This window comes from Cherax quadricarinatus, chromosome 32 (genome assembly GCF_038502225.1).
Source record: "Cherax quadricarinatus isolate ZL_2023a chromosome 32, ASM3850222v1, whole genome shotgun sequence".
Taxonomy (NCBI): Eukaryota; Metazoa; Arthropoda; class Malacostraca; order Decapoda; family Parastacidae; genus Cherax; species Cherax quadricarinatus.
The window spans coordinates 29,036,336-29,057,840 of record NC_091323.1 but is presented as its reverse complement, the minus strand read 5'-3'; the positions used below and the strand labels follow the sequence as shown (position 1 = coordinate 29,057,840).

General features: G+C 41.5%; 1 protein-coding gene across 7 annotated transcripts in view; it reads right to left on the bottom strand.

Annotated features, from left to right (window-relative positions):
• by (focal adhesion protein tensin) overlaps positions 1–21,505 on the bottom strand; it is an 830,704-nt gene that overhangs the window by 378,150 nt on the left and 431,049 nt on the right. For all 7 annotated transcript variants that reach the window (XM_070090572.1, XM_070090566.1, XM_070090570.1 and 4 more), the window contains exons 6-7: positions 18,764–18,896; positions 4,009–4,252 (exon numbers count right to left, since the gene is read on the bottom strand). In XM_070090572.1, coding sequence (XP_069946673.1) covers positions 4,009–4,252; positions 18,764–18,896 — 377 coding nt within the window. The remainder of the gene's footprint in view (positions 1–4,008; positions 4,253–18,763; positions 18,897–21,505) is intronic.

Here is a 21,505-nt window from a genome sequence, read left to right as displayed (position 1 = left end):
TTCTACTACATACTATTCTGAAATAAAAGAAATAAAATAAACCTCAAAAATCTCAAACAGAAATAAAAAATTAATAGTAGCTTAGCTCTGCTAATATTGATGCATTATAAAGGATTAGGAAAATTATTTCCTACCCTTTCTAAGACTTTATATAACTATGTTTTGCCATTTTCCTTATTTGTTGCATTGCATTATTACATGACATTCATGGGAGGCACTAAACCCATAAGGGTCATACAGTGCCTTGACAATGAGAGGCAATCTGGTTTGAGCCAAGAAAAGGAAGGACAGCTCCAATTTCCTGGATCATGAGCTCTTCACTGGTATCAAGGATGCACCCTTGAAGGGCCTGAGAAGCAGAAGAAAAATCTTCAAATGCAATGGTAAAAATAACTCTCAAACACAATTTTTGTTCCTGGCAAGTGTCATTTTCCAACTCCTTTAATTGCAAAACAATAGAAAATGCCCATTATTCCTTTTAAACTTTGCTTTTGTGGTTTACAGAATGAATTTTTGACAAAAAATGGCTAAATTTCAATATTTTTTGCTAGTTTTGGATGTAAAACAAAAACATATAATACAATAAATAAAATTTAAATAAAATTTTTGTAAATTTTATTTTAAACTTTCTGAAACATATTTATAAAGTTAAAAATGAGCAACAAATCGCTTTCCCGTTTAAGCCCCTACATGTAGTCTTCCATCATGTTTTTATTATAAAATCCCTGATATCTGTGTTCCAAGTTCATTATATCTTGGTGGAAGTGCTGCCCTTGCTCTGAGTATGCTCCCATGTTCTCCTTGAAATTGTCAAGATGAACCCTTTGACTGTTTCAGGCCCCTTTCTGAAACTGTCATTCTATGTCGCTAAATTTTTGAAAAAAAAAAAAAAAAAAAAAAAAAAAAAAAAAAAAAAAAAAAAAAAAAAAAAAAAAAAAAAAAATTCTCATGAAATGATAGAGAATCTTTTCCCGATGGTAATGACACCAAAAGTTCGAAATTTGGTCGAAAACTCATGGAATTACGCTCCCGTGAAGTTAGCGGTCTCGGCGACATATGCGTATCGGCGATTTCGCCGACTTTGAGCCCTATTTTCAGCCAATTCTGTTGTTCCAGTTGACCAAACTCATAGCTGTTTCTTTAGAACTCCATGTTATCTATCAGCTGAGTACAAGAAACCTCCCATTTACCAATTTGGACTACCCAATATTGTGGTCAGAAATTGGCAATTTGGCCAATTTCACACAAACTAAAAAAGCTGCCAATTTCAAAATAGGGTCCAGAATAAACAAGGTAGACATTCTTGGCACTAAAATAACATATCCTCTGTTCATTAGTCACATCTCTAGGCCCCTCTTATATTATTATTGCTTTCTATTTTGATTTTTTATTCATACAAAAAAATACAAAATTTACTGTTATGCAGACTACTGCATTATTGTAAAAATGGTATAAATAATATCAGTATACTAGTGAAAGAATATTAGACTCCCCAGTTGACGTGTATTGGACGTGTGGTGTGATTTGTTTACTCCTGAACATTGGTAAAAATCGAACATTTCCGCTACTTTGAGCTCAGTTTCAAGGTCGATCTCATCGTCAAAGTAATGAAAATCATCTCTATTTCTGTAATATGTTTTCCATTTTATCACCCAAGACCATGAAAACGCAAATACATCGATAAATACTATACGAAAATGCACCTCAAAGTCGGCGTTTTAATCCAAAAAAACGATCAGTTTTTTTTCTCATTACGCACTGTGTGGTGCAGGATTTTTTTTATGTGGTGCACACTGACCACACAGACCCATTCTCTCACATGTGGGCCTAGCAGCTTTCTTCCGCTTGATTTGAAGCCGCTAGAATTATTGAGTATATATACGTCTGAAACACTGGCTCGTAAGACGTATATATACGGCCAAAACAGTCAAAGGGTTAAGGAAGATCCTCCACCCCATCTGACCATAGCTTTTTACCAAGGTCTCAACAAGTTTCACATAATTGTCAGCTTTGTTGCCCAGAAAGCCCTGTGCTACAGCAACAAAACTCTCCCAGGCTTCCTTTTCCTTCTCTGTGAGCTTCTTTGGAAATTCTGAGCACTCCATGATTTTCCTGACTTGTGGTCCAGTAAAGATGCCAGCCTTCACCTTTGCCTCTGATAGCTTGAGAAAGAAGTCTTGAAGATACATGAAGGCTGCAGACTCTTTGTCAAGAGCTTTAACAAACTGTTTCATTAGCCCTAGGTTGATGTGTAATGGAGGGAACAGAACCTTTTTAGGATCCATGTTTGATATTATGTCTTCCTACTGAGAACTCAGTCCTTTGAGGCCAGTGCTTCCTCTGGTAATGTGCTGCTCTGTTTCTACTATCCCAATGACAGAGATAACAGGGAAACTTGGTAAAATCTCCTTGGAGTCCCATCAAAAATGCCACCATTTTGAAGTCTCCAATAACCTCCCAGACATACTTATCATAGTTCAAAGCTTCCAGTAGAAGTTTGACACTGTTGTAGTCCTCCTTAAGATGCACTGAATGAGCCAAGGGAAGAGATGGATACTTTTTCCCATTGTGCAGTACAGCTTTTAGGCTTCTGGAGGAGCCGTCAATGAAAAGTCTCCACTCATCTGGATTGCATGCACTTCCAATTGCATCACACAGGCCTGATACATCATTACAGTACAGTAGTAAAGAAGCTTGAGAAATGTTGGTGATGTTTTCTTTGGCTTGTCACTTGCACACTTTCATCCAAGTCACACTCCTTGAGCCTTGAAATCAAAAGCTCAGCATTTGACTTTGTCAAATCAAGATCTCTGATAAGGTCATTGAGGTCTGTTTGGTTTGGGTAGTAAGGATTCCTCCGAAGAGCTGCATCTGTGAGATCATAGTCTTGTTCACTGTCCTCTTCATTTCCTGATTTGCTGCTTCCTTCCTCTGACAGTTGACTTCTTTCTGGAGTTGTAGGTACAGGAAGATCAGCACTGTGTGGTACTGGTGCAATAAAAGAGGGAAGGTCTGGATAAGAAATAGCAGGTGCATTTTCCCCAGTTTGGCATTTGGAAGGATCAACCAGGCAGAAGTAGCAGTTGGTTGAGTGATCAGTGGGTTCTCACCATATTCAAGGAACAGCAAACTTCATGGCTCATTTTTCTCCTCTATACTATCCTGTAAAAAATCAAAAGAATTAGTTTGTTACATTTCATATAAAAATGTTTCTATTCAAGATTTTACCCTTTTGCCCAGGTCTTGTCTTGTCCCCAACTTGCATGCCAAAATATGCTTCGTAAGCTTCACACATTTTTTTAGATGCTGTTACAGAGAACTTCTTTGCTCTTGTCTTAATGAATTGACCACATATGTAGCAGAATGCATCTGGAGAATGACTGCAGCCTCTTGATGCCATTTCACTTCTTCTGATGTGTCTTCTCAGGTAGCCAGAGTTGAACTGAATGCTGGTTTGTGAGCTCCTGTTTTTATACTTGCCAAGCAAAACCCTAGAACATAATAGTCCTGACCTGACCACAAAAGCAAAGTTTTGGGATCAAAATTGCTTTTTTAAATTTTGTTTAGTTATAAAGAATTGGGAAATGATGCTTATTTCCCAGGAACACAACAAAAGTGAAATTTTGTTACATTGTGTAATTTGACTTATTTGCCCTTCAACACGGGAGGGAATGGAAGGGGTGCCTTGATGCTACTGAAGGACTCTTGGTTCAAGGAATCTGAGCTATCCTCCCTTTTCTCAGATCAAGGCTGAGAATCTACCTTTCCCAAGATGCTCTATGAACCTTGCAGGCTTAGCAGTACCCAATGAACATAATTAACAACTAACATTTTGACATTAACTCATACAATTTATTTTAATAATCAGTAGGGATTATACACGCTTGGGTAATGGGAAGTAATCTGATTCAATCCAAAGAAAGGGAGGTCAGGTTAAATTTCTAGGAAGAAGAGCCCTTTAGTGGCATCAAGGAACTTCACTTACAGGATGAACTCATACAAACTTACCATTGCATGCATCATCCAGATCATTTCTAGTAAACACAAGAATTTTTTCTGACACAGCACAAGTGTGGAACTGCATCCTGAATATGACTTCTCTGGAAGCTGGCATGAGTCTTCTGTGGTAAGCTTTGAGTAGAATATCTCCCCGAAGTTGTACACCCATCTCAAACACAATGGTGACTTGTCTCATTGTGTCTGTGAGGTTGTATATCCCTGATGTGTAGATGGGAGTCATCCCTTGGTATATCTGCAGAAAGAAGCTGTGTTAAAGGACTTGCACTTAAATGAAAGATTATTGAAGGCAAATGTCCCACTTCATTTTAATCAGTGTGGCATATTTCCATTGGATTTTCTGGTCCTCTTTTCTAGGATGTGACCCACAAGAGTCAGTTAACACCTAGGTACCTACTTATTGCTAGGTGAACAGGAGCAACAGGTGTAAGGGAACATGATCAATGGTGCCATCTATTATCAGTTAGTGGTTCTAGGACTATCCTTCCCATGGCAAGGTCTCAGACCAGGCTTCCTAGATTGTTAAGGAAATATCTGCCTCAGAATCAAATCCAGGTCTTTCCACCATTGTGAATCAAAGGTGTTACCAGTGAACCACACACTTTAGCTTTAGAGGCTTCAACTTGTATTAATTGATTTTAACCTAATCAAAAAAATATTTGTATATATACATGCAGCATATAAACTGATTTTAACCTAAATAAAAAAATATTTGTACATACATGCAGCATATTAGGGCAAATTTAAATGCTGTAAAATAAAGGTGATCATTATTTTTTTTATTAACACATCAGCCATTTTCCACCAAGGCAGGGTGGCCTGAAAAAGAAAAACTTTCATCATCATTCACTCCATCACTGTCTTGCCAAAGGCATGCTTACACTACAGTTATAAAACTGCAACATTAACACCCCTCCTTCAGAGTGCAGGCACTGTACTTCCCACCTCCAGGAATCAAGCCCAGCCTGCCGGTTTCCCTGAATACCTTGATAAATGTTACCTTGCTTACACTCCAACAGCACGTCAAGTCAAGTCCTAAAATACATTTGTCTCCATTCGCTCCTGTCTAACATGCTCATGCATGCTTGCTGGAAGTTGAAGCCCCTCGCACACAAAACCTCCTTTACCCCTTCCCTCCAACTTTTCCTAAGCTGACCCCTACCCTGCCTTCCCTCCACTACAGATTTATACACTCTCGAAGTCATTCTATATCGTTCCATCCTCTCTACACGTCCAAACCATCTCAATAACCTCTCCTCAGCCCTCTGGATAATAGTTTTGGTATTCCCACACCTCCTCCTAATCTCCAAACTACGGATTCTTTGCATTATATTCATGCCACACATTACCCTCAGACGTGACATCTCCACTGCCTCCAGCCTTCTCCTTCTTGCAACATTCACAACCCATGCCTCACACCCATACAGGAGCATTGGTATTACTATACTCTCATACATTCCCCTCTTTGCTTTCATGGATAAAGTTCTTTGTCTCCACAGACTCCTCAGTGCACCACTCAATTCTATGATTCACCTCATCCTTCATGAACCCATCTGCTGACATGTCCATTCCCAAATATCCTCTTTAGAATTCAGTTCCATAAAACATTGAAAACTATGATTTTGAAATAATAATTCTGAAATGCACATTTGCAGCAAAACTAGCATAGCAACTTAATCCAACGATGCTAAAATTTACATGCTATAAAACATTTCAGACACCTTAATCTGATTAAGACTCTGTACAGTTTGACTAAATTGATTTCCTTGGGGATGCTGGAGTATTTTCAGGTGACTAAAGATGTATTGGAACTTACCATGTAAAATATGCAAGATTTAATTACAGTAAAATTAAAGTTAATTAGTGAAACCTTGATCACAATGTTTTAGCAAGAATACTACACAAAGAAGAATGATGATGTAAAGAGAATAGTAGGAGGGAAGAAGTTAGCATGAGAAGTTTTTACAAAGAAAAAGTGATGCAAGGACGGAGTAGTATATGGAGAGGAAAAAGAGAGGTTAAGAGAGTGGTGAAGCAATGTAAAAAGAGAGCAAACGAGAGTGGGTGAGATGTTATCAATAAATTTTGTTGAAAATAAAAAAAAAATTGAGATTAATAAGTTGAGAAAGACTAGGGAACGAATGGATTTGTTAGTTAAAAATAGGAGAGGAGAGCTATTAAATGGAGAGTTAGAGGTATCAGGAAGATGGAGGGAATATTTTGAGGACTTGATAAATGTTGATGAAGATAGGGAAGCTGTGATTTCGTGTAGAGGGCAAGGAGGAATAACATCTTGTAGGAGTGAGGAAGAGCGAGTTGTGAGTGTGGTGGAAGTTCGTGAGGCAGTGGGCAGAATGAAAGGAGGTAAGGCAGCTGGGATTAATGGGATAAAGGTAGAAATGTTAAAAGCAGGTGGGGATATAGTTTTGGAGTGGTTGGTGCTTTTATATAGTAAGTGTATGGAAGAGGGAAAGGAACCTAGGGATTGGCAGAGCATGCAAAGTTTCTTTGTGTAAAGACAAAAGAGTGCAAAAATTATAGGGAAATAAGTCTGTTGAGCCCTAGGTAGTAGGTTGGTAGACAGCAACCACCCAGGGATGTACGTACTACTGTCCTGCCAAGTGAGTGTAAAACAAAAGCCTGTAATTGTTTTACATGATGGTAAGAGTGCTGGTGTATTTTTTCTGTCTCATAAACATGCAAGATTTCAGGTACAACTTGTTACTTCTACTTACACTTAAGTCACACTACACATTCATGTACAAACATATATATACACACCCCTCTGTGTTTTCTTCTGTTTTCTTACTAGCTCTTGTTCTTGTTTATTTCCTCTGTCTCCATGGGGAAGTGGAACAGAATTCTTCCTTCGTAAGCCATGCATGTCGTAAGAGGAGACTAAAATGCCAGGAGCAAGGGGTTAGTAACCCCTTCTCCTGTATACATTACTAAAGTTAAAAGAAAAACTTTTTTCTTTTTGGGTCACAGTGCCTCGGTGGGATACGGCCAGTTTGTTGAAAGAAGAAATCTGTTGAATGTACCTGGTAAAGTGTATGGTAGAGTTATTATTGAAAGACTTAAGAGTAAGATGGAGAGTAGGATAGGAGATGAACAAGGAGGCTTTTGGAAGGGTAGGGTGTGTGCAGACCAAGTGTTTACAGTGAAACATATAGGTGAACAGTATTTAGATAAAGGTAAAGAGGTTTTTGTGGCATTTATGGATTTGGAAAAGGCATATGACAGGGTGGATAGGGAAGCAATGTGGCAGATGTTGCAAATGTATGGAATAGGAGGTAGTTTTTGAAAGCAGAGAAGAGTTTTTACGAGGATAGTGAGGCTCAGGTTAGAGTATGTAGGAGAAAGGGAGATTATTTCCCAGTATTACAACCCAGGATTCCAAATGGCCTGTTACCCCGGGTGTAATGGGAGCAAATAAACACAGTAGAAAAAGTTTAGACTTATATTATCCTTCACCAATTTATAACAGCAATATGTACACTATGTACAGTGATAAGTATAGTGCACTCCACGGTAAGCAAAGCAGAAATAGAAGCCACAAGATAGCAGACCGTGCTTCAACCAGCTCTAGAATGGGAATGACAAGGGCAGACAGGAGAGCGGTACCCACATAACCTCTGCGATTGCCAAAACCATCTTCTTATTGGCTAGAACCTGGTCACTAGTTGAACAACGGGGCCCCATCATCAACTCTTAGCAACCTGGTTCGCTGGTTGGGGGAGATAGCCTGTAAATGAGGGTGTGTACATGCGCCGAATAAAGGTTACGTACTCTTTGCATGCCACACCCCCACCCCGAGAAGGCTCAGGATTAGGCTGCCACCTCCCAGTGGTAACCGTGCCGCCATGGCACAAAATAATGGGACCGCCTTTCCTCTCCACCATCCAACTCTTAGATAGAGCTCAGCTTTTCTTGTGACCAAAAGCCAAACCCTAAACTTAGAGTGAGACAGCAGTCAGACAGGCTAGCATAGGTCCAAGATACAGGCGGACGGTAGCCCGCATCCCCTCACTAAAAAAAAAACCCCACACTAGGGGATAAAAAAAAAGAGCATGAAAAGGGGTTACCACAAATAACATCCTAACCTAAATAAAATATTATACTCTAGATAAAGAGTCTGCCAACATATTTTCTTTGCCGGCAATATATTTAATGGACAGATTATAGGGTTGCAGCCTTAGCGTCCAGCGCATAAGCCTTGTGTTGTGGTTCTTCATGGCTTGGAGATATACTAGAGGATTGTGATCACTGTAGACTGTGACCACCTGCGATGTCTGGCCCACATAAACATCGAAATGCTCCAAAGCCAGTACCAGCGCGAGGGCTTCTTTTTCAATGGTAGAGTAAGCCCTCTGATGTGGCTGGAACTTGGCTGAAAAGTATGCTACAGGCTGCAACTCGTTGTTCCCGATTTGTAATAGTACTGCCCCAACCCCAGACTCACAAGCATCAACCTGTAATGAAAAAGGTTAGGAGAAGTCTGGAGACAAGAGAATGGGTGCAGTACACAATAATCTTTTTGCTTTATTAAAAGCAGTGTTACAGTCTGACGTCCAATTAAAGGGAACTTTTTGACTGGTAAGAGAGGTAAGAGGGGCTACAATATCTGAGAAATTCTTACAGAATCTTCTGTAAAATCCTATCATGCCTAGGAAACGTTGAAGAGATTTCCTATCATGAGGAACTGGATAATCTTTAATAGAAAGAACTTTAGCAAGTTTAGGTGCAACTTTACCACTACCTACTTCATGGCCTAGAAAAGTGACAGTGGCCTGGCCAAAGGAAGATTTAGATAAATTAACTGTTAAATGGGAACTCTTAAAGGTCTCAAACAGAGCCTTAAGTCTAAGTAGGTGTTGATCCCAAGTATCAGACACCACAACAATATCATCTAGGTACGCTGCCGTGCCTTCAAGTCCTTTAATAGCCTGATGGATAAGTTTCTGGAATGAAGAGGGGGAATTTTTCATTCCGAAGGGTGTAACTGTGTATTGATAATGTCCTCCTGGAATTACGAAGGCAGAGATTTCCTTCGCCTTATCTGTCAAAGGTACCTGATAGTAGCCTTTAAGGAGATCTAATTTGGACACAAAAGTCGCCTTACCCACAAAGTCAATTACGTCATCTAGACGAGGAAGAGGGTAAGCATCTGTAATTGTGACCTCGTTCACCTTACGGTAGTCTGTACACATACGAAACCCTCCATCAGCCTTCTTCACAAGGATGCACGGTGAAGCCCATGGACTAGACGACTCCTCCACTAAACCATGCTTTAACAAAAATTCTACTTCCTGCTGAAGTAGCCTTTGCTTTTCAGGATTAGCTCTGTAGGGGGAGAGTTTAATTGGTTTAGAGTTTCCCACATCTACATCATGGTAACCTAACGTACATTTTTTCGGCACATCCGAAAAAATATTAGGATATGACTGTAGAAGCTCAGTTAAATTTGTTGCTTGCATTTCAGATAATCTCTCCATTAAAGGGCTAGGATCCTTGAGGAGGACAGAATTTGAAAGTTTAATATTAATTTCAGAGATAGAGTGCAAAGAGTCAGAGTTGTCCTCAGAGGTAGAGGACAGAGTCATTACTGGGACTTTATCTGGTGTATGGAAGTACTTTAACTGATTAATGTGGTAAGTTTTAGATTTTGAGGTCTTATCAATGGGAGCTACCACATAATTTACATCAGATAATCTACTTACAATCTGCATAGGTCCCGTAAATCTAGCTTTCAAGGTGTGGCCAGGTATAGGTTCCTGCACCAACACCTTGTCTCCTGGATGGAAGGAGCGGAATTGTGCACTTCTGTCATACCTCTGTTTCATCTTGCTTTGAGCTGTCTTTAGGTTAGCCTTGGCTAACTGACGTGCCACCTGCAACCTTGAAGACGGATTGTAGAGTGTTGAGCTAACGTCTTCTCCCATCCATCCTTCTTTGAGCACCCGAAGAGGACCTCGTACATTGTGCCCAAAGATCAGCTCAAAAGGACTATACCCTGTAGACTCTTGCACAGTCTCTCGTACTGAGAACAGCAACAAAGGTAGTGATTCATCCCAGTCTGTAGGAAAGTGCATGCAAAAAGTTCTCATCATTGTTTTAAATGTCTGATGGAATCTTTCCAAGGCGCCTTGGGACTGAGGATGATAGGCAGTGGATAAGTTGTGGATTATCCCTAACCTAGTTAATACTTCCCTAAATGCTTTGGCAGTGAAGTTAGTACCTTGATCACTTTGAATAGTTTTAGGAATGCCAAAACAAGAAATGAATTTTGTTAAAGCTTTGACAATAGCTTTAGTATTAATACTACGCATTGGAATTGCTTCAGGATATCTGGTTACTTTATCCATAATCGTAAATAAATATTGATTTCCAGACTTTGACCTAGGTAGTGGACCTACACAATCTATAATTAAATCTGCAAAAGGTTCTCCATCAGCAGGTATAGGTTGGAGAGGTGCAGGTTTAATGGAATGTCCAGGTTTTCCAACTTGCTGACATTCTCGGCAACACCTAATATGATTCTTCACATCTTTCTTTAATTTTGGCCAATAAAATTCTTTTGTGATTCTATACAAGGTTTTTGTAATTCCTAAGTGACCTCCTAATGACGTATTATGAGCTATATTTAATATTTGAGATCTATACTTTGTTGGAACCACTAACCTGTTAAACAATTGCCGGCCCTCTATCTCCTTACCAGTCTCAGTGCAGATCAAATAATTGTTTTTAACTTCATACTTGACCGGATGACCCAAAGAGGATTTACCCATGGCTGCCTCAAAAGCGAATTTTAAAGAAGGGTCCTTTCGTTGTTCCTCCCGGAAGGACAGTCCCTCGGGCATGGAAACAGAGACATCTGGCAATCCTGCAACCTGGGAATAGGAAGGCTTGATCGGGGTCTGTTCACTTGATTTACGAGGCTCCGGCCGGTGTGCCTCGTAAAACAACGTGGCTATTCCGAGATCGGAGTCGTCCAAGGATAGGTCAACGTTCTCTCCAGACAACCCTTGGGATGTTGCCCGAGTTATGGCCAACACCGGAGAAGAATTAATCATTATAGGTTCAGGACACGAACTAACAGTAGTAATGTTATTACCCAGTAATAACACTGCATCTTTCATGGGGAATCCTTTTGAGACACCTACAGTCAAGTACCCAGTGTAATATTTGCACTGTACATAAATTTTATGCAAAGGAACAGAATATATAGCTCCTCCAAATGCTTCCAATAAAACAGAGGAATTCAAAGAAGTATTCTCTGAAAGGGGTAATATTCCCTCTCTTACAAGTGAGCAATATGCTCCAGTATCTCTAAAGGTCTTTACCTTAGTTGTTTCTGAGTTTTCCTGAAGGGAAATAAGACTTTTGCAATAATAAGGGGCCATACCTTTTTCTACTTCTCTAGGGGACATGTTACTAGGGATATTAGAGATTTTCCCAATGGGTTGGGGTTTATGGGGGCAGTTGGAACTGATGTGACCTACTTTATTGCACCTGAAGCAGACGACAGGCTTGCCCTTTACTCCCTGTTGACGTTGCAAATGGTGTCGTTCTGGCTGGTGTCTCTCTGGATACTGTTGTCGAGATGCACCATGAGTAGTTTTCCTCTCCGCAGGTGGACCATATGTTGAGAAGCGTGGCTCACCAGGTGACTTGGTTGGCTGACGTAGACGTTCTCCCTCCGGCTGGCACTTCATTCTCCAAGGTTGACGATCTCTGCTGATGCCAGGCTGTTGAAAAGAGAGACGGGACCGCTCGGACAAGGAGCGGTTAGTTTCGAAGGTATCAGCCAACCTGGCTGCCTCCAATGCAGTGGTTAAGTCACGATCCTGCAGAAAGACTCGACCCTCTGGTCCCACAGACTCCAGCAGGTTATCAATCAGAATAAGCTGCACCAGCTCCTCAAAGGTAGAGACACCACTTGCTTTATACCAGCTGGTAAAAGCTTTGGTTTGCTGTCTCACAAAGTCGACTAGGGATTGACCAAGCTGTCGTCTGCCCAATTTGAAACTCTTGCGGTATTTTGCTGGGATACACGTATATGCTCCCAACACTGTGGTCTTCACTACTTGATAATCAGAAAATTCAACGTCATTTAATACTGACGTGAATTCTTGTGCCTTACCCAATAATGCTGTATGAACCAACGATGCCCAATGCTGTTCCGGCCACCTCAAGGCTCGAGCCTGATTTTCGAAGCTTTCGAAAAATTGCTCTGGTTCGGCCTCATTGAAGCGGGGAACAAACTGTACTGCTTTCTGTAAACTAAAATTATTTACAGAATGCGAAAACTGCCTCCTTTCTCTTTCCCTATCAAATTCTTCCCTTGCGAATGCTCTCTGTTCCCTAGTTTGCTCAAGATTGATTTTTGCCAGCTCAAGTGCCAACGACGCTGATTCACCCTGAGACAACCCAGCTGCACTATACTGACCATTTTGCTCCGTAGGTGTATCATCTTCCTCCTGCGAGAACATAGGAGTTTTTGCCCTAGCTCCCGTAGAGGGAGGAGTCTGATGTGCCATCTCTTCTTCTATAAGTTTGTCAGCAATCAGTGAACGCAGTTGCGCAGCTGTGAGAGTGCGTTTGTATGTAATGCCAATGGAACGAGCAATTTGCCAACAACGCTGTAGGGACAATTTAGGTAGGTTATGCAAAGTATATGCCGACACCAGACGTCTGACTCGTCTAGGTGGCATAAGTTATTCGCTATGCACAGTACGAATGCAGAATACCCCAACGTAACACGTTAATTTGCAGAACACGCTTAGCTATGCACAGTACGATTGCAGAATACGCATACAAGCAAAGCTGACTGCAAAATTCTCCACACCGAACAGGCTAGTAACAATTGACACGCAAAATTTGTAAAGCAATGCCAGACAGCAAGCTGCACAATGTTCCTGCTACGAGCTTCACCTTAAGCTCAACCGTTTCTCTAAGTCCAGCTCCAGCTCTCGGACAGGCTACCCATATTACAACCCAGGATTCCAAATGGCCTGTTACCCCGGGTGTAATGGGAGCAAATAAACACAGTAGAAAAAGTTTAGACTTATATTATCCTTCACCAATTTATAACAGCAATATGTACACTATGTACAGTGATAAGTATAGTGCACTCCACGGTAAGCAAAGCAGAAATAGAAGCCACAAGATAGCAGACCGTGCTTCAACCAGCTCTAGAATGGGAATGACAAGGGCAGACAGGAGAGCGGTACCCACATAACCTCTGCGATTGCCAAAACCATCTTCTTATTGGCTAGAACCTGGTCACTAGTTGAACGACGGGGCCCCATCATCAACTCTTAGCAACCTGGTTCGCTGGTTGGGGGAGATAGCCTGTAAATGAGGGTGTGTACATGCGCCGAATAAAGGTTACGTACTCTTTGCATGCCACACCCAGTAAAAGTAGGCCTTAGATAAGAATGTATGATGTCACCATGGTTGTTCAATATATTTATAGATGGGGTTATAAGAGAAGTGAATGCTCGGGTGTTGGTAAGAGGTGTGGGGTTAAAAGATAAAGAATTTAACACAAAGTGGAAGTTGTCACAGTTGCTCTTTGCTGATGACACTGCTTTTGGGAGATTCTGAAGAGAAGTTGCAGAGGTTAGTGCATGAATTTGGTAGGGTATGTAAAAGAAGAAAATTAAAAGTGAATACAGTGGACCCCCGGATAACGATATTATTTCAATCCAGAAGTCTGTTTGGGTGCCGTTATAGACCGAATTTGTTCCCATAAGATATTGTGAATTAGATTAGTCCGTTTCAGACCCCCACAAATACACCTACAAAAGCACTTACAAAAATACACTTACATAACTAGTCGAGTTGGGAGCTGATCGTTATGCGGGGGTCCACTGTATAGGAAAGAGTAAGGTGATGAGGATAACAAAAAAATTAGGCAATGAAAGAGTGGATATCAAATTGGAGGGAGGAGGTGAATGTATTCAGGTATTTAAAAGTGGACATGTCAGAAGATGAGTCTATGAAAAATGAGGTGAATCATAGAACTGACGAGGGGAAAAAGGCAAGTGGTGCACTGAGGAGTCTATGGATACAAAGACCTTTGTCCCTGGAAGCAAAGAGGGGAATGTATGAGAGTATAGTTTTACCAATGCTCTTACATGGGTGCGAAGCATGGGTGGTGAATGTTGGAACAAGGAGAAGGCTGGAGGCAGTGGAGATGTGTCTGAGGGCAATGTGCGGTGTGAATATAATGCAGAGAATTCTTAGTTTGGAAATTAGGAGGTGTGGGATTACCAAAACTATTATCCAGGGAGCTGAGGAGGGGTTGTTGAGGTGGTTCAGAAATGTAGAGGGAATGAAACAAAATAGAATGACTTTGAGAGTGTATAAATCTGTAGTGGAGGGAAGGCAAGGTAGAGGTTGACCTAGGAAAGGCTGGAGGGAGGGGGTAAAGGAAGTTTTGTGTGTGAGGGGCTTGGACTTCCAGCATGTGTAAGCATGTTAGATAGGAGCAAATGGAGACAAATAGTTTTTAGGACTTGACATGATGCTGGAGTGTGAGCAGGATAATATTTCAGAAGGGATTCAGGGAAACCAGCAGGCCAGACTTGAGTCCTGGAGATGGGAAGTACAGTGTCTGCACTCTGAAGGAGGGGTGTTAATGCTGCTGTGTTATATGTAGTGTAAGTGCACCTCTGGCAAGACAGTGATGGAGTGAATGATGATGAAAAGTTTTCTTTTTTGGGCCACCCTACCTTAGTGGGAAACAACTGGAGTTTACCTGGAGTTTACCTGGAGAGAGTTTCGGGGGTCAACGCCCCCGCGGCCCGGTCTGTGACCAGGCCTCCTGGTGGATCAGCGCCTGATCAACCAGGCTGTTGCTGCTGGCTGCACGCAAACCAACGTACGAGCCACAGCCCGGCTGATCAGGAACTGACTTTAGGTGCTTGTCCAGTGCCAGCTTGAAGACTGCCAGGGGTCTGTTGGTAATCCCCCTTATGTGTGCTGGGAGGCAGTTGAACAGTCTCGGGCCCCTGACACTTATTGTATGGTCTCTTAACGTGCTAGTGACACCCCTGCTTTTCATTGGGGGGATGGTGCATCGTCTGCCAAGTCTTTTGCTTTCGTAGTGAGTGATTTTCGTGTGCAAGTTCGGTACTAGTCCCTCTAGGATTTTCCAGGTGTATATAATCATGTATCTCTCCCTCCTGCGTTCCAGGGAATACAGGTTTAGAAACCTCAAGCGCTCCCAGTAATTGAGGTGTTTTATCTCCGTTATGCGCGCCGTGAAAGTTCTCTGTACATTTTCTAGGTCGGCAATTTCACCTGCCTTGAAAGGTGCTGTTAGAGTGCAGCAATATTCCAGCCTAGATAGAACAAGTGACCTGAAGAGTGTCATCATGGGCTTGGCCTCCCTAGTTTTGAAGGTTCTCATTATCCATCCTGTCATTTTTCTAGCAGATGCGATTGATACAATGTTATGGTCCTTGAAGGTGAGATCCTCCGACATAATCACTCCCAGGTCTTTGACGTTGGTGTTTCGCTCTATTTCGTAGCCAGAATTTGTTTTGTACTCTGATGAAGATTTAATTTCCTCATGTTTACCATATCTGAGTAATTGAAATTTCTCATCGTTGAACTTCATATTGTTTTCTGCAGCCCACTGAAAGATTTGGTTGATGTCCGCCTGGAGACTTGCAGTGTCTGCAATGGAAGACACTGTCATGCAGATTCGGGTGTCATCTGCAAAGGAAGACACGGTGCTGTGGCTGACATCCTTGTCTATGTCGGATATGAGGATGAGGAACAAGATGGGAGCTAGTACTGTGCCTTGTGGAACAGAGCTTTTCACCGTAGCTGCCTCGGACTTTACTCTGTTGACGACTACTCTCTGTGTTCTGTTAGTGAGGAAATTATAGATCCATCGACCGACTTTTCCTGTTATTCTTTTAGCGCGCATTTTGTGCGCTATTACGCCATGGTCACACTTGTCGAAGGCTTTTGCAAAGTCTGTATATATTACATCTGCATTCTTTTTGTCTTCTAGTGCATTTAGGACCTTGTCGTAGTGATCCAGTAGCTGAGACAGACAGGAGCGACCTGTTCTAAACCCATGTTGCCCTGGGTTGTGTAACTGATGGGTTTCTAGATGGGTGGTGATCTTGCTTCTTAGGACCCTTTCAAAGATTTTTATGATATGGGATGTTAGTGCTATTGGTCTGTAGTTCTTTGCTGTTGCTTTACTGCCCCCTTTATGGAGTGGGGCTATGTCTGTTGTTTTTAGTAACTGAGGGACGACCCCTGTGTCCATGCTCCCTCTCCATAGGATGGAAAAGGCTCGTGATAGGGGCTTCTTGCAGTTCTTGATGAACACAGAGTTCCATGAGTCTGGCCCTGGGGCAGAGTGCATGGGCATGTCATTTATCGCCTGTTCGAAGTCATTTGGCGTCAGGATAACATCGGATAGGCTTGTGTTAATCAAATTTTGTGGCTCTCTCATAAAAAATTCATTTTGATCTTCGACTCTCAGTCTGGTTAGCGGCTTGCTAAAAACTGAGTCATATTGGGACTTGAGTAGCTCACTCATTTCCTTGCTGTCATCTGTGTAGGACCCATCTTGTTTAAGTAGGGGCCCAATACTGGGCGTTGTTCTCGATTTTGATTTGGCATAGGAGAAGAAATACTTTGGGTTTCTTTCGATTTCATTTATAGCTTTTAGTTCTTCCCGCGATTCCTGACTCCTAAAGGATTCTTTTAGCTTAAGTTCGATGCTTGCTATTTCTCTGACCAGTGTCTCCCTGCGCATTTCAGATATATTGACCTCTTTTAGCCGCTCTGTTATTCTTTTCCGTCGCCTGTAAAGGGAGCGCCTGTCTCTTTCTATTTTACATCTACTCCTCCTTTTTCTAAGAGGAATAAGCCTTGTGCATACATCGAGTGCCACCGAGTTAATCTGTTCTAGGCATAAGTTTGGGTCTGTGTTGCTTAGTACATCTTCCCAGCTTATATCGGTTAGGACTTGGTTTACTTGGTCCCACTTTATGTTTTTGTTATTGAAGTTGAATTTGGTGAATGCTCCCTCGTGACTAGTCTCATTTTGTCGGTCTGGGGCTCCTCGCATACATGTCTGAACCTCAATTATGTTGTGATCTGAGTATATTGTTTTTGATATGGTGACATTTCTTATCAGATCATCATTGTTAGTGAAGATGAGGTCTAGTGTATTCTCCAGTCTAGTAGGCTCTATTATTTGCTGGTTTAAATTGAATTTTGTGCAGAGATTTAAAAGCTCGTGTGAGTGTGAGTTTTCATCAGAGCTGCCTCCTGGTGTTATTACTGCAACAATATTATTTGCTATATTCCTCCATTTTAGGTGCCTTAAGTTGAAATCCCCCAGGAGCAAGATGTTGGGTGCAGGAGCTGGAAGATTTTCCAGACAGTGGTCAATTTTTAACAGCTGTTCCTGGAATTGCTGGGATGTTGCATCCGGAGGCTTGTAGACTACCACAATGACTAGGTTTTGGTTCTCGACCTTTACTGCTAAAACTTCCACTACGTCATTTGAGGCATTAAGCAGTTCTGTGCAAACAAGTGACTCTGCAATGTACAGGCCAACCTCCCCCCTTTTGCCTGTTCACTCTGTCACATCTGTATAGGTTGTAACCTGGGATCCATATTTCATTGTCCAAGTGATCCTTTATGTGGGTCTCAGTGAAAGCCGCGAACATTGCCTTTGCCTCTGCAAGCAGTCCACGGATGAAAGGTATTTTGTTGTTTGTTGCTGGCTTTAGACCCTGTATATTTGCAAAGAAGAATGTTATCGGACTGGTGGTATTGTTGGTACTGGGGGGGGATTTTTTTTCCGGCATTAGTATCTGTATCTGTTGGTTTGGAGTGGAGGCCATCGACTGTGGTTCCACTCCAGGAATGACTGGATTTGGTGTACGATTTCTGCCATTTCCTGCCAGTTTTTTTTCCTTCCTGGCACTAAAAAACCTCTCCCTCTTGAGTGGCTGTGGCTACCCAGGTTTTCCCATGGCCTGGATGTTTTGTATCTTTTTGTCCCCTTCAGATGGTATGCCTGGCAATTTAAGTTATAGCACAGTCTTTCCTGTACTGAAGAGGTACACATTTCAGGGTGAAAAAGCTTACAGGAAGGGAGTTTGCATTTTCCTGTTGTCATATGGGCATGGCATTTTCTAGGGTGGTCATAGTTGCACGTCCCATCTGTTTTTCCAGATTTCCCATGCCAGCAGATACCAAGTGCATACTATGTGCACAGGCTTGGTTTCCGCTTGCCTTGGGTTTCTGTGACTGTATTCCCTGTTGGTGCATGTTTCCCTGTCTTACTTCTATCCTCCCTAGCACCAACAATGGAGCTCCCACCAGTTGTTTTTGGTAATTTATCCTCACTATTGCTATTAGAGTCCTCTTGTTTGCTATTTCCTGGTGTTAATAAAAAATAAACAAAAACAAAAAACTGATTTGATTTGACTAGAATGGTACACAGTACTGACAAACAGACGAGTAGGACATGCTATGGTTAGGTATTTTTATTTCTGACACATTTCACCTATACATTAGGCTTCTGACTAATGTGGAAGAGAGGTAGCAGAGAGGTGATGATGATGTCATCAGCCCATCAACCTAGTAGTGGTCAGGGCCCCAGTATGCTGTCTCTATGTCTGAGAAGAAAATACTGTGAAGAGTGAAGAAAATGCTGTGTAAACCTCTGAGTTTACGCCATCATCAAGGCACTTACTTTGATAAAAAGATGGCAGCCTCCTCTAGGTTCAAAGTGAGGGATACCATACATGGTGAGTGTGTGGAGGTAGAGTGGACTAGAGTTGATGCGGATCACCCCAGACAGTAACCCAGCGAAGTACTGCACATATCTGCAACACAAGCTCAGTGTTACAATAGAAGGGAAGGACCTTAATGCTTAGAGCTCTTGATCTGAGGAATCAAGACCTACCCTCCCTTTGCATCTAATCCTACTGCCTCCCATTCAACAGGCACAGCACAACTTTCTATGGGTTTTGTGCTCACCCCCAAATATAATAATAATAATAAAATTAATAAATAAAATTCACAATACAGAAGAATAAAAGGCACAATAATGAGCTTCACAGATCTGACAATTTTACTTGATACAGAGATGAGCAGAAATACTGGTCACACATGTATTTTAAACATTTTAAAATGTTTAAAAAAATTAATTAGAAACTTTAGACATTTCTATTGCAAAACATTTACTTTTTATTTTAAATTTAGGATTACATTAACATCAAAACAATCAAACTGACACTTCGTGATATTTAATTATCACTGCTTAAAAAACTAAAATTATGTTATAGTAAAAATTTGAGGGGTAATCAAAATAAGACTAAGAACTGACTATGAAGAAATAATGTATACCTTTCTTTTTTTGCTAAACGAATGATTGTACAAAAAGAAAAAAATAATAATTAATAACAAAAAAGTGAAGTAATGCACTATTTGTTCAGCAATAAAATTAAATAACTGCAAGTACATGTACAAGTTATACAAGCCTAGCTGACATCAATGACATACTACTTCATAGAAAACCATTAGTTATGCAGAGCATTTTGGGCAAATTAGGTCAATTTTGTCCCAGGATGCAACCCACACCAGTCGACTAACACCCAGGTACCCACTTTACTGATGGGTGAACATAGACAACTGGTGTAAGGAAATACGCCCTATGTTTCTACCCATGCCGGGAATCGAACCCAGACACTCAGCGTGTGAAGCGAGAGCTTTACCCATCAAGCCAAGGGCCACAACAATGCATAGCACTAAACAGAGAACTGTGGTTAGGTTCATCAGGCTAATCAGTCTCGGTAAGATCAGCATCTCTTAGGAAGTTAGATAGCTCATGTTCATTAGTGATTGTATACGTACATCCTGCCTACATCTGTTTTCCTCGCTACGATTTTTCCATCCCGTGTGAAGCACTGGTGGATTTTGTCATTATTTTCCCCTTTGAGCTTTCTTAACCTGTACAACAGATTCTGACATGTCATGCGAGTATAATCCATGCATAACATTGTTTTCTATCTTGGTTTCCTAGCAGATGAACCGCCTTAATTTCATTAGCTATTACGTTCACTCGTAGCTGGTTTTTGATGATCTTAAGAGTGGTATCCTTAGAGTTCGTTTGGTTTGTCACTGGTGAAGAGAGTGCTGTAGACAGATAAACTTTCCTGATTGTAAGTAGGTTATTCAGGTATACACAAATACAGTTACATAGATTATCATACATAGCAGCATATGTGTAGAGAACCTAGGATAACCCACAAAAGTCAGACAAAGTGACTTATTTCCATGGTTTTGAAGGTAATCATTCAGTTGGGCATTCATGTTGTTCTTCCAGTCCTTGATAGCTTCTTCAACCTTAGTGTTTAATGTTGCTATTTGTTCCGTATGATAGGTTATGGCTGTTTGTAAAGTTTTGCTGAAGTTGCTCGTTTCAGGTGTCATAAATTTGTGTTCAAATTCAAGAATCTTGTTCTCAAGGTTAGCTATCTTGGATTCGTGTTTGGCCAGTGATATACGAAGACTTGTATTTTCAGTAGTTAGCGCATCAGGATCGTTGGTCATACCTGTGAGATTAACAAGAGTGTTGAAGCCAGGGAAGGCAGGGGAGTCGCCATGTTTGGTGTTATCATTGTTAGGTTAGGTAAGATAAGATAAGATAAGATAAGATTTCGTTCGGATTTTTAACCCCGGAGGGTTAGCCACCCAGGATAACCCAAGAAAGTCAGTGCGTCATCGAGGACTGTCTAACTTATTTCCATTGGGGTCCTTAATCTTGTCCCCCAGGATGCGACCCACACCAGTCGACTAACACCCAGGTACCTATTTGCTGCTAGGTGAACAGGACAACAGGTGTAAGGAAAAGTGTCGAAATGTTTCCACCGGCCGGGAATCGAACCCGGGCCCTCCGTGTGTGAAGCGGGAGCTTTAGCCACCAGGCCACCGGGCCAGGTTTGTCAGGAAACAGGACAAGGCAAGGCAAGGCTCCAGGCGGACATCAACCAAATCTTTCAAAAGGCTGCAGAAAACAATATGAAGTTCAACGATGAGAAATTTCAATTACAGTGGACCCCCGCATAACGATGGCATCGCATAGCGATTTTTCCGCATAACGATTACTTTTATCGCAAAATTTTTGCCCCGCATACCGATTAAAAACCCGCATACCGATTTTCGTCCGAGACGCGTCCAATGTGCCCTCAGCCAGCCTCACATGTGCCGCTCCGTCCCATTGTTTACCAGCCAGCCTCCGCGGTAACATCCAAGCATACACTCGGAATATTTCGTATTATTACAGTATTTTCGGTGCTGTTTCTGGAAAATAAGTGACCATGGGCCCCAAGAAAGCTTCTAGTGCCAACCCTACACCTCAAAGGGTAAGAATTACTATAGAGATGAAGAAAGAGATAATTGATAAGTATGAAAGTGGAGTGCGTATAGCCGA